We start from the raw sequence: 11,367 nt of genomic DNA on the forward strand, positions 1-11,367 counted from the left end.
TAGGGTCAACTATAAACATGCAATAATTAAATGTTCACTGTCTCATATAAACATATTAGCCAAGTAATGTAGCTTTTAACATGGCATGGGAACCTACTAAGGATCAAATAATATTTTTATATGTACAATAGATTTATAAAACACATAAAATGAGTTGCTAGATTTAATTGTTATACTCCCATTATATTAATTGACAAAAAGGTTCAAATCTTGTTCCGATTCTATGCTGTAAAGTTAAAACTTTAACATATTGTGTTCACTATTATTTCAAAGAATAATTTTACACAGAATTCCTGGTTTTTACTTACAGTTATTAAGGTAGCTTGACTAAAAAATGCATTTTCTCTAATTTTACGTTTGAAAAAAATGTTAACAATAGCTTATTTAGGAGGTGACTTGGATGATTTTCAGTTTTGTGGTTAAACCACAATTTAACCATGTAGGCCCACTTAAATTAACTGATAAATATTTTAGACATAAAAAATGAATAATTAATTGTAAATATGGGTAAAATAGGGTAATAAAATAGGGTAAAAAATACCCATGACCAGCAAAATACAAATACAAGCATAAACGTATACATCTTATTTACAACATAAGCATGCGTATATTAGCTTACATTGTATTAGGCCCAAAATGATAAATTTTTCAAATGTTTCCATACAAAATTTGTTTTAATGAAGATATAAAATAACAAAAATCGGGGATTACGAATAAGCAACATATAGGTTTAGATAATAAAAAACATGAAATTTAATTCAATCATGTATCCATTAACATTTTGTATGAACAAATTTTAACTATATGAAACGAAAACTTTCTTGAAATTTGTATAGATACAGGAAAAGGTTGGTAAGGGCAATGTTAGAGGCAATAAAACCATTCCGAATGAAAGGCCACGTAATGGGTATTGTTATTGAGGCTATCGAACCTCACAGGAATTTTAAACTTTGCTCTGTGGTCTTTCTTTTGAACTTTCACAATATATACATTATATGTATAGATCATTTTGGTGTTTCATTCGTGGTAAATAGATTGCTTAGCCTTGTTTTGAAAACATAAAACTGCAGTTCAAAATTCAAATTGCTATTGGACACTTTACTAATCGGATACGGATATTGTTTTGTTAAATCCTCAGCTTATTAAAAAAACACATTTTTGAAAGGATACTCCAAGTATGAAGATTCACTTTCTACATTATTTCTATGTTAATGGTGATAAAATGTTATATAAAAGTGATACTTGAGAGTGTATACTAAAAGTTAAAATAAGTTCAACATAGCCTAAAATTGTGTTTGTTTCGAAGGTAAACAATCAAAAAATAATTATCGCTCAATGAAGAGAGGATCAGTGTTCACAAAAATCGGGTTCACTTATTATAGAAATTGATTTGTTTTTTATCCATGGAAACCTTACTAGAGTTATATGTATTTTAAATCATACAAACCAAAAATCATAAACATAAAAGTTTTTTTGTGTACATCAAATATATAATGTTTTTATGCTCATCAAGGCTTATTAGAACTGAATTCTCCGTAAAATCTGATCGACCAACTTTCATCTTAACACAAAACTCGTTAAACACCAATACCACTTAACGATGAAAGTTCCTTCACAAATACCAAATGAGGCTTATTTGGTTTCATAGAGGAACAAAATTACTTTCCAAACATAGATTACTTTTTGGTGCACGGGTCCTTTCTTTATCATTCAAAAATTGGTTCAGTGTTAAATAGTTTCACAGTAACAAACATAACTGCTAACCAACACACTTAGGTTATGTTATGATAAAGCAGTTGTGTATAGTGTATGAACAGTAGAACAATGCTTTTCGTAGATACACTGCCATTGTTCGTCAAACAATAGCTTTTGTATTATTCCAATCCTTAGATATATCAGAGTTGACATGCCTAACGCCTAACATGTGATTTGTCAGTCTGAATAATGTATCTAAAACAAATTGATAACTAGAAGTAATTGTACTGAACGCTCGAGGAATGATTAGTCCAACGACTTCAGCAATAGAATATATCAAATGTTTTGCCAGGATTGTTACATATCCAAGCTTCTACTGCCTGATTATAGGTCTTTAAGGGTCCATGTTAAATCTAATGGCTGTAACCTTTTGACCCTAAAAAACAATTAATTTTCTGAGCAAAAACCTACAAGTCCTACGACTGTCACAACATGCTCAGAATGATGTCTGAGAAACAAAGGAATACATAGTTTTAGCACTGGGTCCTAGGTAGCAGCACTATCAGAGAACTATCAAGTGATCCAAGGTACAAAGTCATCATAAACAGTCTCCCCTACATAGCGCAAGGATGAACATAAGTCAAAAAGGGAATTTCCTTAAGGAATCACACTCCCGATTTATTATTTCCTAGATTTCACTTCTAAAGATCCAGCAGTGCCAAAAACTTTCTTTTCCGTCATTAAACAGTAAAAACTGTCGTTTATAATACATGCGTTGCGGGTCTAAAGTAGCTCTTTTACTCCATAGTAAAACGCATTTTCAGTCCCAATGGAGTAAACTCAAGCTGTTGTAAAAATCACTTACCAAACATTTGCTTCTTTGCATCTGCTAAATATAAATCAGTTAGAGGTCCTTGAAAGGTTTTGTCGTAGGCCCATACACAGCCCAACTCCACGCCTTAGGGAGTCAGATTTTTGATAATGAATTGGGACTCCGGTAATGTCAAGAACAATGTAAACTATAATATCACCGTTATTAATCTAAAATTAATTGTAGAAGGTCCTAATTAATTGTCCCAAGAGGATTAAAAGCATTGTTAACAAGTTGTTCTTTTAAATTGCTGAGGCCTTTATTCGGTTCACATATATATTTCCACGTCCTCGGCATGACAACATCCTACACTCATCTCCATTCACACTTGGCTTAAAGTTCCTACTTTGTATGGTCGCCATTTCATCAAAAAGTATCAAAAGTAAAGGTCTATTCATTTTCATTGCTCCTTCGAACTGATGTCTGCTGTATGCTATACAGATGTGTATTGTGGGACAAGCCTATCTGTATTTGCAGGCGCAACGGTCATAAAATGCTGAGTTCTAGCGATAAGAGATGACTTGGATGTGTTCTTTTGGCCTGTACAAGCTCTCATGCAAATTACCTGATTTCAAATTAGATTTAAACGGCAATCTTATTACAATAATCTCAAAAATCATTAACATATCTCAATGGACAGAAATATTGCTGATGGAAATTAATAATGGCTATTAAACAAAAAATTTTCTAATGTATATCAGTAAAAAAAAAAAAAAAAAAAAACAAATTGAGCTAAATAGAGCTAATTGGGTAATCCACGAGAAGATCCAAATGACCTCATTCCACTAACAGTTTGAATTAGACAATACATTTATCTGAGTGTCTTATTGTTTCCTACATTGTTTACATTCCATTGTAGTGAAATGTGTTTGACTCTGATTGAATATTCGGATAGATAATTAATAAATTGTATAATTTGCAATGATCAGTTAAAATCAGTCATATAATCTAACTATATAATCTTATTTTACCTTTTAACTGCTGATATTATATTTTATTGTACATTATACTTTATAAATATTTTATTTGTTACCTGCACCATGTATTTAATTATTAATTCTTGATCGAGTATCCTGAAAAAAATTCTTAAACACCTGTTTTATGCCACCAAACGGTATAAATGAAATATTTTTGCTGCTTTTCTTGTTCGGAAGAGTTTCTTTCTCTCTCTTCGTATGAAGAGAATATTCTATGAATCAGAGTAGCTTGAACAACAACACTAAGGTAAAAAGTGATTTCATTCTCTTTGATCAAACAACAAAGTGTTTTATCCACTGATATTTTCACAGCATATCTAACCATTTGGACCGTTCTCTAGATTGGCTTGGATAGACATACAATGAATACTTAAATGTTCAAATAATGACTTTTGGTAACAATAAACCTCTTTTTCCTCATTTGGATTTGTTTATTTAATGGGACTGCTCAACATTTCCTTTTAGTAAATTAAGTTCCACAAAAAAAGGACTTTTCACAAATAAACAATGAAACCATCTGCTTCCAATCTGAAAACTGCATTCAAACATATTTCTATGAATTTATACTGTGATAGACTGTTCTTTGTAAGTAGCTAAAATATTTTTTACAATACAAACAACACATTTGCCATACATAAATTGCCAACCTTTGAAACTGACCTACTATGCATGTGCATTTCTGTATTTCGTTTGGCACCAATGGTACGTTTATTAATTCTTGATTTTTGTTAGTAACTGGTATTGGTACCGGTACCGACTGTTAATATATGGTACTCTTACATCACAACTGACCAGCTGTTATATTTTTAAGAAGAAAAAAAATTGGTATACCGGTAGTTATCCAAAGCACCGAGATAACGACCCCGAACCGATCTCTTAGAGCTAAAAAACTCTTTTCCACTATTAGTTTTTTGTTTTTTTTATGAGTTATTTCATCCGCTAGGGCTTGTGAACTAAAAATTTTAAATTTTAACAATATAATTTATAAATAGGTTTTTACAATGAATTTTTATGAAGTTTTACGGCTTTATTAAAGGCTAGTTTGTTATTTTTCGATACCTAGACGCATGTTTGAAATTTATTTATTTTGAGTCTTAAAACGAGGACATTTGTGAGCAAACTTTGCATATGCGTAGCATATATATATAAAAACATGTTTACGTAGTTAAGCAAGAATCATTTATAGATTTTATAATTCTTAAACCTACGAAACTCAAAGTGTTACAAGTGCCAAGCGTTTGAAAGAAATTCCAAATCTAGTTTGTTCTCCATGGTTTAAAATATTTTTACATCACATATGCTTGCGGAAATTGTATTAAAAACAATATTATGGTGTCAACACATTTTCCGGACCGGAAATTTAAAATAAAGAATCACACTTCTTTAATGTCTACAAATATTTTTTTATTTAATTAATTCAACACACACCGTTGCAAAATATTCCACTCTGTTAATTTAGTTTGTTAACAACATAATCAAACATTACTGATCAAACGAAAAGTATATCCTGTTTCAATACTAATTATTCTTCATTCGCAAACAAAACTAAACACAAACTTCTGTGTCTTTGAGCAAATAAATGAGTTTGGTCCCTCGAGTTGTATTAAGCCTTTATTATCATTTGGAAGTTACAACAAACAAATGCAATATTAAATATTTATTTACAACTTTTCCTATAGTTTTTTTTTATTTTTTTTATTAGGCAGTAAATTTTAAGTAGTATTAGAATAGGATGGCAAAAGAGGGCAGAGAGTCAATACAACGGTTCCAAGTGAAAGAGACTTCATAGGATCCGAATACTCTCAAAAATATATTGTTAACCTTAATTTTCTTCAAGTTAAGCATCTATATGTACAGAAATTAATGTATGTATAAACTTTGTTAAATTATAAATACAAATTCTTTCGTTGTTATTAGTTGACAAAGGAACTGGTAACGTTCTCGTTATAAAGAACGTGCCAAAGTAAACAGTACTGAAAATAAATCAAATTTAACGATTTCAGTACTGGTTATTTTGACACAAGTTTATAATATAGCCTAATTTGCGTTTTAGTAATCAATATGGTAAATACGTCTTGTTCGTACTAACTATTTTGAAAATTTACGCTTTAATAATAAAAAAACTTTAATGTAAGGGAAAAAATTTCAGTGAACAATAGAGTTGAAAAATATTTTTTCCTACAGTTACCTAACAATGTACATGTTCTCTCACTGATTTGAGAAAGCAAAGTGGCCAATTCACTCATCAGTGAGACAATATTAACATTGTCTCACTCTAATTACTTTGTCTCACTCCAGATTTGCAGCGTGAAGGCACGAAATAGTCTTGTAGTAACATGCAGTCAACGTCGTATGTGCGCGAAATACGTTGGCAGCACTGGCTGTAAATCAGCCGGTCAGCTGTTGTACTGTTGTATTTGTCACTTCACATTAAATGTTATATTAAAAGTTCACTTCTGTGTAAAAATAGGTTATGTTTCTTCACAAATTATGGTAACAAATTATGGTTTTATGGTAACTGTAGGAAAAGTATAATGTGCAACTCGAGTTCAAGGTACAATTGCCTCACTCGAGAAACAATTCCTCACTCGCCTACGGCTCGTGAGTAAGGATTTCTCTCGAGTGAGTCAATTGCTCACTTTCCTCACTAGTTGCACAAATAACTATTATAAAAGGTATTTCTAAATAACAGCATTCTTTTAAAATGTTTTCCTTGTTGTTGTATTGTAATAAAATTAATCTTTGACTTGAAGAAGGAAAACTGGTCAAAATTCAAAATATGATTTTATTCAAGAGCCTCCATAATAACAATATACATAATTGGCCATTTCGTCCGGAAAGCTTTTATTGTTGTTTTCCCAGCAACTTTTATCATGAATTTGAACCAACTTATAGCTGCTTATACTCGTATTTAGAATATGAAGATAATGTGATATATTTAGCTAAATTAAATATATGTAACACTGTGTGTATAATGGTTATAATATAAAGCATTGAAGTATTGTTATACCCAAAATCAGAGGTTTTCTATCAAATCGTAATAAGTTCAAAGTTAAAATGTAGTGGCAAATCTAGTATCAAATTAAAGCTAAGAAGTTTTTAAGTGAATCGGTGGCTCAGTCGATAACGTCACCGACTTCGATGTCATAGGTTCGAATCTTGGTCCCTTCCACTACTTTTGATTAGTACAGTTCACCCTTGTCCTGTAACGGCTTTTCCATTGCTTTTTCTCGATACATTCCACGTTATTATACGAATGAAAAGTTAACAAATACAAAGTACTTTTAGACACCGGACACTGGAACTGAAAAAATATGAGATATAGTGTGGGCATGTGGTAACATAACCATACAATCTTATAATTTTCATAATGAGCATATACGTGAAGAAATTTCAAAATAATAAATGTAAGTATTGTGATAAGTTGTATGTCAATTGTATATTGTTCAACAGCTCTTGAGAGATCAAATAAAATAAAAATCTCTTTCAATTGTGGGTAGCCTATATACTCATTGTAAAATGCAATGCTAATGCTTTGTGGGATGAAACAGCCTATAATCAAAATTCAATTTTAAGACACGCCTGACAAAAACATAGGCATTGAATAAGAAGGAAATTCGTATAGTTTACCATTATAAGTTGAACTATGTAGCTAATTTTGTTAGCTGAGTTTATAAGGTTTTTGGAATCATTCTTAAGGGAATACTTTATAGGAGGGGGAATTCATTTAATTAGATGATTTTATTTGATTAGATTGTATCAGAATTAAGCAGGGAAACAATATGCTTGAATTGATATCAAACAAGCTTTTAATTGTAGGTTTGTCACATTATTAAATTACCTAATTCGCAATCACACGTCATAATATGATTTTCCTAAGAATTGAAAATCTGCGGTTGAGTTAAAAACAACAAGAAACCAGCAGAATCGGAACTAAAAGCCGTTGCTTAGAACCATCCTGTGGTAAGTAATTGGATCACTTTGTCTTGGTTGTTTCTGGAAAATTGAACTCGCCTCAATAAGAAAAATCCTTCCATTAAGAGGCATTGTACTTTCACAGAAGCCTGGCCCTCAAGGTGTTTATCTCCTGAGGAAATATGTAAAAATAATTTTTGTTTCGGTTTTTGCCTCTCGCTTATACTCCCAACTGATGTGGAGCTCTTGAAAGTCACTCTAGGTCTGATTTTCATTTTGGACGTTATGTAATGGCCCACGATAGTTTTAATTTAACTCTAGACTAAGCCTAGGCTTTGCGGCATTATCACTTTGATCAAATCTATTACCCCCCCCCCTTACAGAAACCCTTATACACCCCACTTACAGAAACCCTTAAAGAAATGTATTAAAAGTCTGGATAAAAAGTACAAAAAATCGATCGTGGGTAAAAATAATTAATTGTTCTTATACTCCCCAGTCTTTAAGACAAGTCTTGCACTCTTACCTTTGCAGTAAACGTTGAAACAGGGGCGGCGGAAGCAAAATTTTGTTAGGGGGTCAGAAACCTATGGTGGAGGTCCACATCCGGGGGGTCTGGGGGGTATGGAATACCCCCCAGGGGGTAAGGGGGGGTCCTCCCCCGGAAAAATTTTGAAAAATAAAAGCCTTAAAACGTGTTTTTAGGCTACCTGAAGAACATTTTTCTTCAAGCAGTAACAAAGAAAATTTACAATTTAACAAAGACGCTACTCTGTTCATTGTAAAAACATTATAATAAATAATACACATACATCTCAAACAAACATAAAATGAAGTACTGGTGCCCAGATTTTACTAAAGCTGCCAGCAATGAGTTGCTGCAGACGACAGAGAAGAGTAAATTTTACAATTACATTTATGAATCACTCAGTAACGGTAAATTTCGATGCAACATTACTGAAAGTTATGTTTTGCTTCTCACTCTCAGAGTATTCCAAAGACATCTAATGTTTCAATCCATGTTTACAAGCTCTAGGCCCTAGGGATTTATGTGTTCGCGTAATTTCAGCAGGCTCTGCCCCTCCCCCTCAAAACTGAATTAATAATAAGTTAAATTAAAATTGGCTGCTTGATTATAGTTAATCACAAAAGTAAGACGGTATGGTATAACCAAGTAAGTGTGTCCACTGGGGATAAATAATGGTTTACACAAAAAAACATTACAAACATTGTATTGGCACAACATAAAATTACTAAGAAATACAAAACCTTTTTGATGAATTATTGCTAAAATAAGTAAAATCCCACACGAGAATCTCAAGATATTAGCCTACTACAAGTTAACTAGATTTTTAAACTTCTGCTGATGAAACTTCAGTAGGCCCTAACTTGAACTTCAGTCTTTGAAATTCCCGAAAACTGCACAGCGACTTTCAACTCTATTGACAAACATTCTTGCAATGTGCTTATCATCAATAGATTTAGCAATGTCCCTATGGACGGATAAGATTGCAAGATGGTTCAATCTCTTCTGCGTCATCGTGGAACGCAGCCACGTTTTCAAGCGACGAAGACAAGAAAAGGTTCTTTCTGCAGTTGCTGCAGACGCTGGTAAGACAAGCAGTAACTTGACAACCTTTACTACTTCAGACAAAAATTGTTTGTTTTCTTGAGGCTCACTATTTAAAGTCACAACTAAATCACGTACACTTTTCACTTCCTTCTTTTTTGGTAAATCTTGTAGACTCTTTAATTGGCTTGTAAGCTTTTTCTTGTCCAAGTCAGTTTTAAAATGGTCACATATATTGTCCACTTCAATTTTTACTTCTTCTGTCTTCCCGTTTACTGCTTTCATTAAAACAGTTTCAATGTCTCTGTATATTTTGACTCCGGGATGTTGAAATCTATAATCAATGTCTGACTTTAAGTTGTCCAAAACGTCGAAGTACTGTTTCCTCAAATAAGTCTCTGGACCGGAGAACGTCACTGGTGGGGAAGCATCACTTTTCTGTTCTAGTCGTTTTGGAGGCGCTCGAACACGTGGAAGAGTGACCGGGAGTAAATCCATATCTGCCCCTCGTTTCTTCACTTTCTCCCATAGTTCGTTAAACTTCTCATCGGTTCTCAACTTTGTTAAACGTTGTTTAACTCTGTCAACTTGGGCTAAGGCATAGGTTATACTAATGTCACTTATTTGCAGTTTTTTAGCAAGCTCGTCTGTTATTTCAAAAATCAAAACACCGAGTTCTAAATGAAACAGTGTGAGAGTTTTCTCAAAAAATGAATGTAAACCATTGGCAGTAGGATCAGGATCTTCAGTTTTGATGCTTTCCAAAGCACTTAGAACAGTCTCATATTGTGAGTTAACAGCTTGTAGAGACTTCAGTCTCACTGTCCATCTTGTAGGACATAGAGGTTTTAGCTTAGTATTTTTAGTCAAGGCAAGATTGTCATCTGATTTATGGTGAAGCATGATATCTGTCCTTTTAGCAGATTTATTGAAATACTTGCCAAGTTCATGTACATTTTGTAGAACATTTCCGAATTCAGGTACAGCCCCAGTAGCATCGATAACAGCTAAATTCAACGCATGATTGAAGCAGTGTATGTATGTTGCACGGGGTTCTATTTTACTTATTCGAACCTGAGTACCTTTCATGTGGCCCTTCATATTTCCAGCCCCATCATAACACTGTCCACGACAGTTGTCTATGTTCAGGTCTAACCTCAACAGTACATCTTGTATTATTTTGGTCAGAGTTTCCCCAGTTGTCGAAGATGTCTCATATAAACCAATAAAGTCTTCAGAAACCTCAAAGTCACCATTGACATGTCTTATACATAAGGCAACTTGTTCTTTTGTCGACACATCTGTTGTCCCATCTACTATTAAGGAAAAATATTCATCTTCTTTTATGCTATTATTGAGTTTCCGCATCACCTCTAAGGCCAAGAGCTCCAGGATTTCATTCTGGTTGTCATGAGTAAGCCACGCTCTTTTTCGTTGAAGCCATTCTTTCAGTTCGGGAATGTCATTTGCTCTCAACTGCAAAAGTTCATAGAAGTTTCCTTCATTGTCTCCGTGACCTCTTAGTGCCATGGTACGGCTGGCTAAATACTTAATTGAAGATACAATGCTAATAAGGGCTTTTTGTGCAGCTATCATCTGATTATTTATTTGATTAGACAACTGTGCCGTAATGGGAGTTTGGTTGAAGGACATTATGGATGCAACTGACGCTTTATGGCATTCACTGCTTTCATGAGAAGAAAACTTCTCAGAAGCTTTTTTCCAATTTGAAAATCCACTGATAATGAATGTTTCGTCTACTTTCGTTTTGGATATAACCTTTAGGTTAAGCTTCTTTGCTTTCATACAAACAAAGCATTTTACTGATTCAGATTCAGAATTCCAGTGTAACCACGACCATTTTTTATACCACTCTGGTTTAAACGATCGATTTACTCCACTTATAACTTTCGTTGGGTATTTAATAGTCAAGGGTTGAAATGGTTCATTACCTTCATCTCTTTCAAACGTAGATTGTGTTGAAGTTGAAGCTGGAGCAGAGTCACTGGCTCTAGGACCACTAACACTCGGGCTACTTTGCACCACAGTATCACACTGTTTTTCACCACAGCCATTTTCACTTAACGATGTGTCAACCTTAGTTTTCTTATTAAAATAGTTCGTGATTTTCTGTCTCTTCATTGCTGCAGATAAATTGTAAAATTGAAGAACAAACCACTCATGACATCATAAAAACATCACTTACACCGATAGAACTGACAGCGACAAGGTCCCGTTTTAGGTTAGGTGTGTTGCGCAACCTCCCTGCGCATACGGCATGAAGAGTTGCCAACTATCCAGGAGTAAAATATCGTACTACTCCATAATTATCATATTTT

At 33.4% G+C, this 11,367-nt stretch overlaps 1 protein-coding gene across 1 annotated transcript; it reads right to left on the reverse strand.

Moving 5' to 3' along the window:
* Positions 1-8,951: 8,951 nt before the first annotated feature.
* Positions 8,952-10,558, reverse strand: LOC129003706 (zinc finger MYM-type protein 1-like). Its single transcript, XM_054432005.1, has 3 exons — positions 10,111-10,558; positions 9,381-9,621; positions 8,952-9,066 (listed from the first exon to the last, which is right to left on the reverse strand). Exons 1-3 carry the CDS (start codon positions 10,556-10,558, stop codon positions 8,952-8,954), a joined length of 804 nt encoding a protein of 267 aa, XP_054287980.1.
* Positions 10,559-11,367: the final 809 nt, after the last annotated feature.

Source organism: Macrosteles quadrilineatus, unplaced genomic scaffold (assembly GCF_028750875.1).
Source record: "Macrosteles quadrilineatus isolate MER2022 unplaced genomic scaffold, UCM_ALF_1.0 Scaffold_1__1_contigs__length_201487025, whole genome shotgun sequence".
Taxonomy (NCBI): Eukaryota; Metazoa; Arthropoda; class Insecta; order Hemiptera; family Cicadellidae; genus Macrosteles; species Macrosteles quadrilineatus.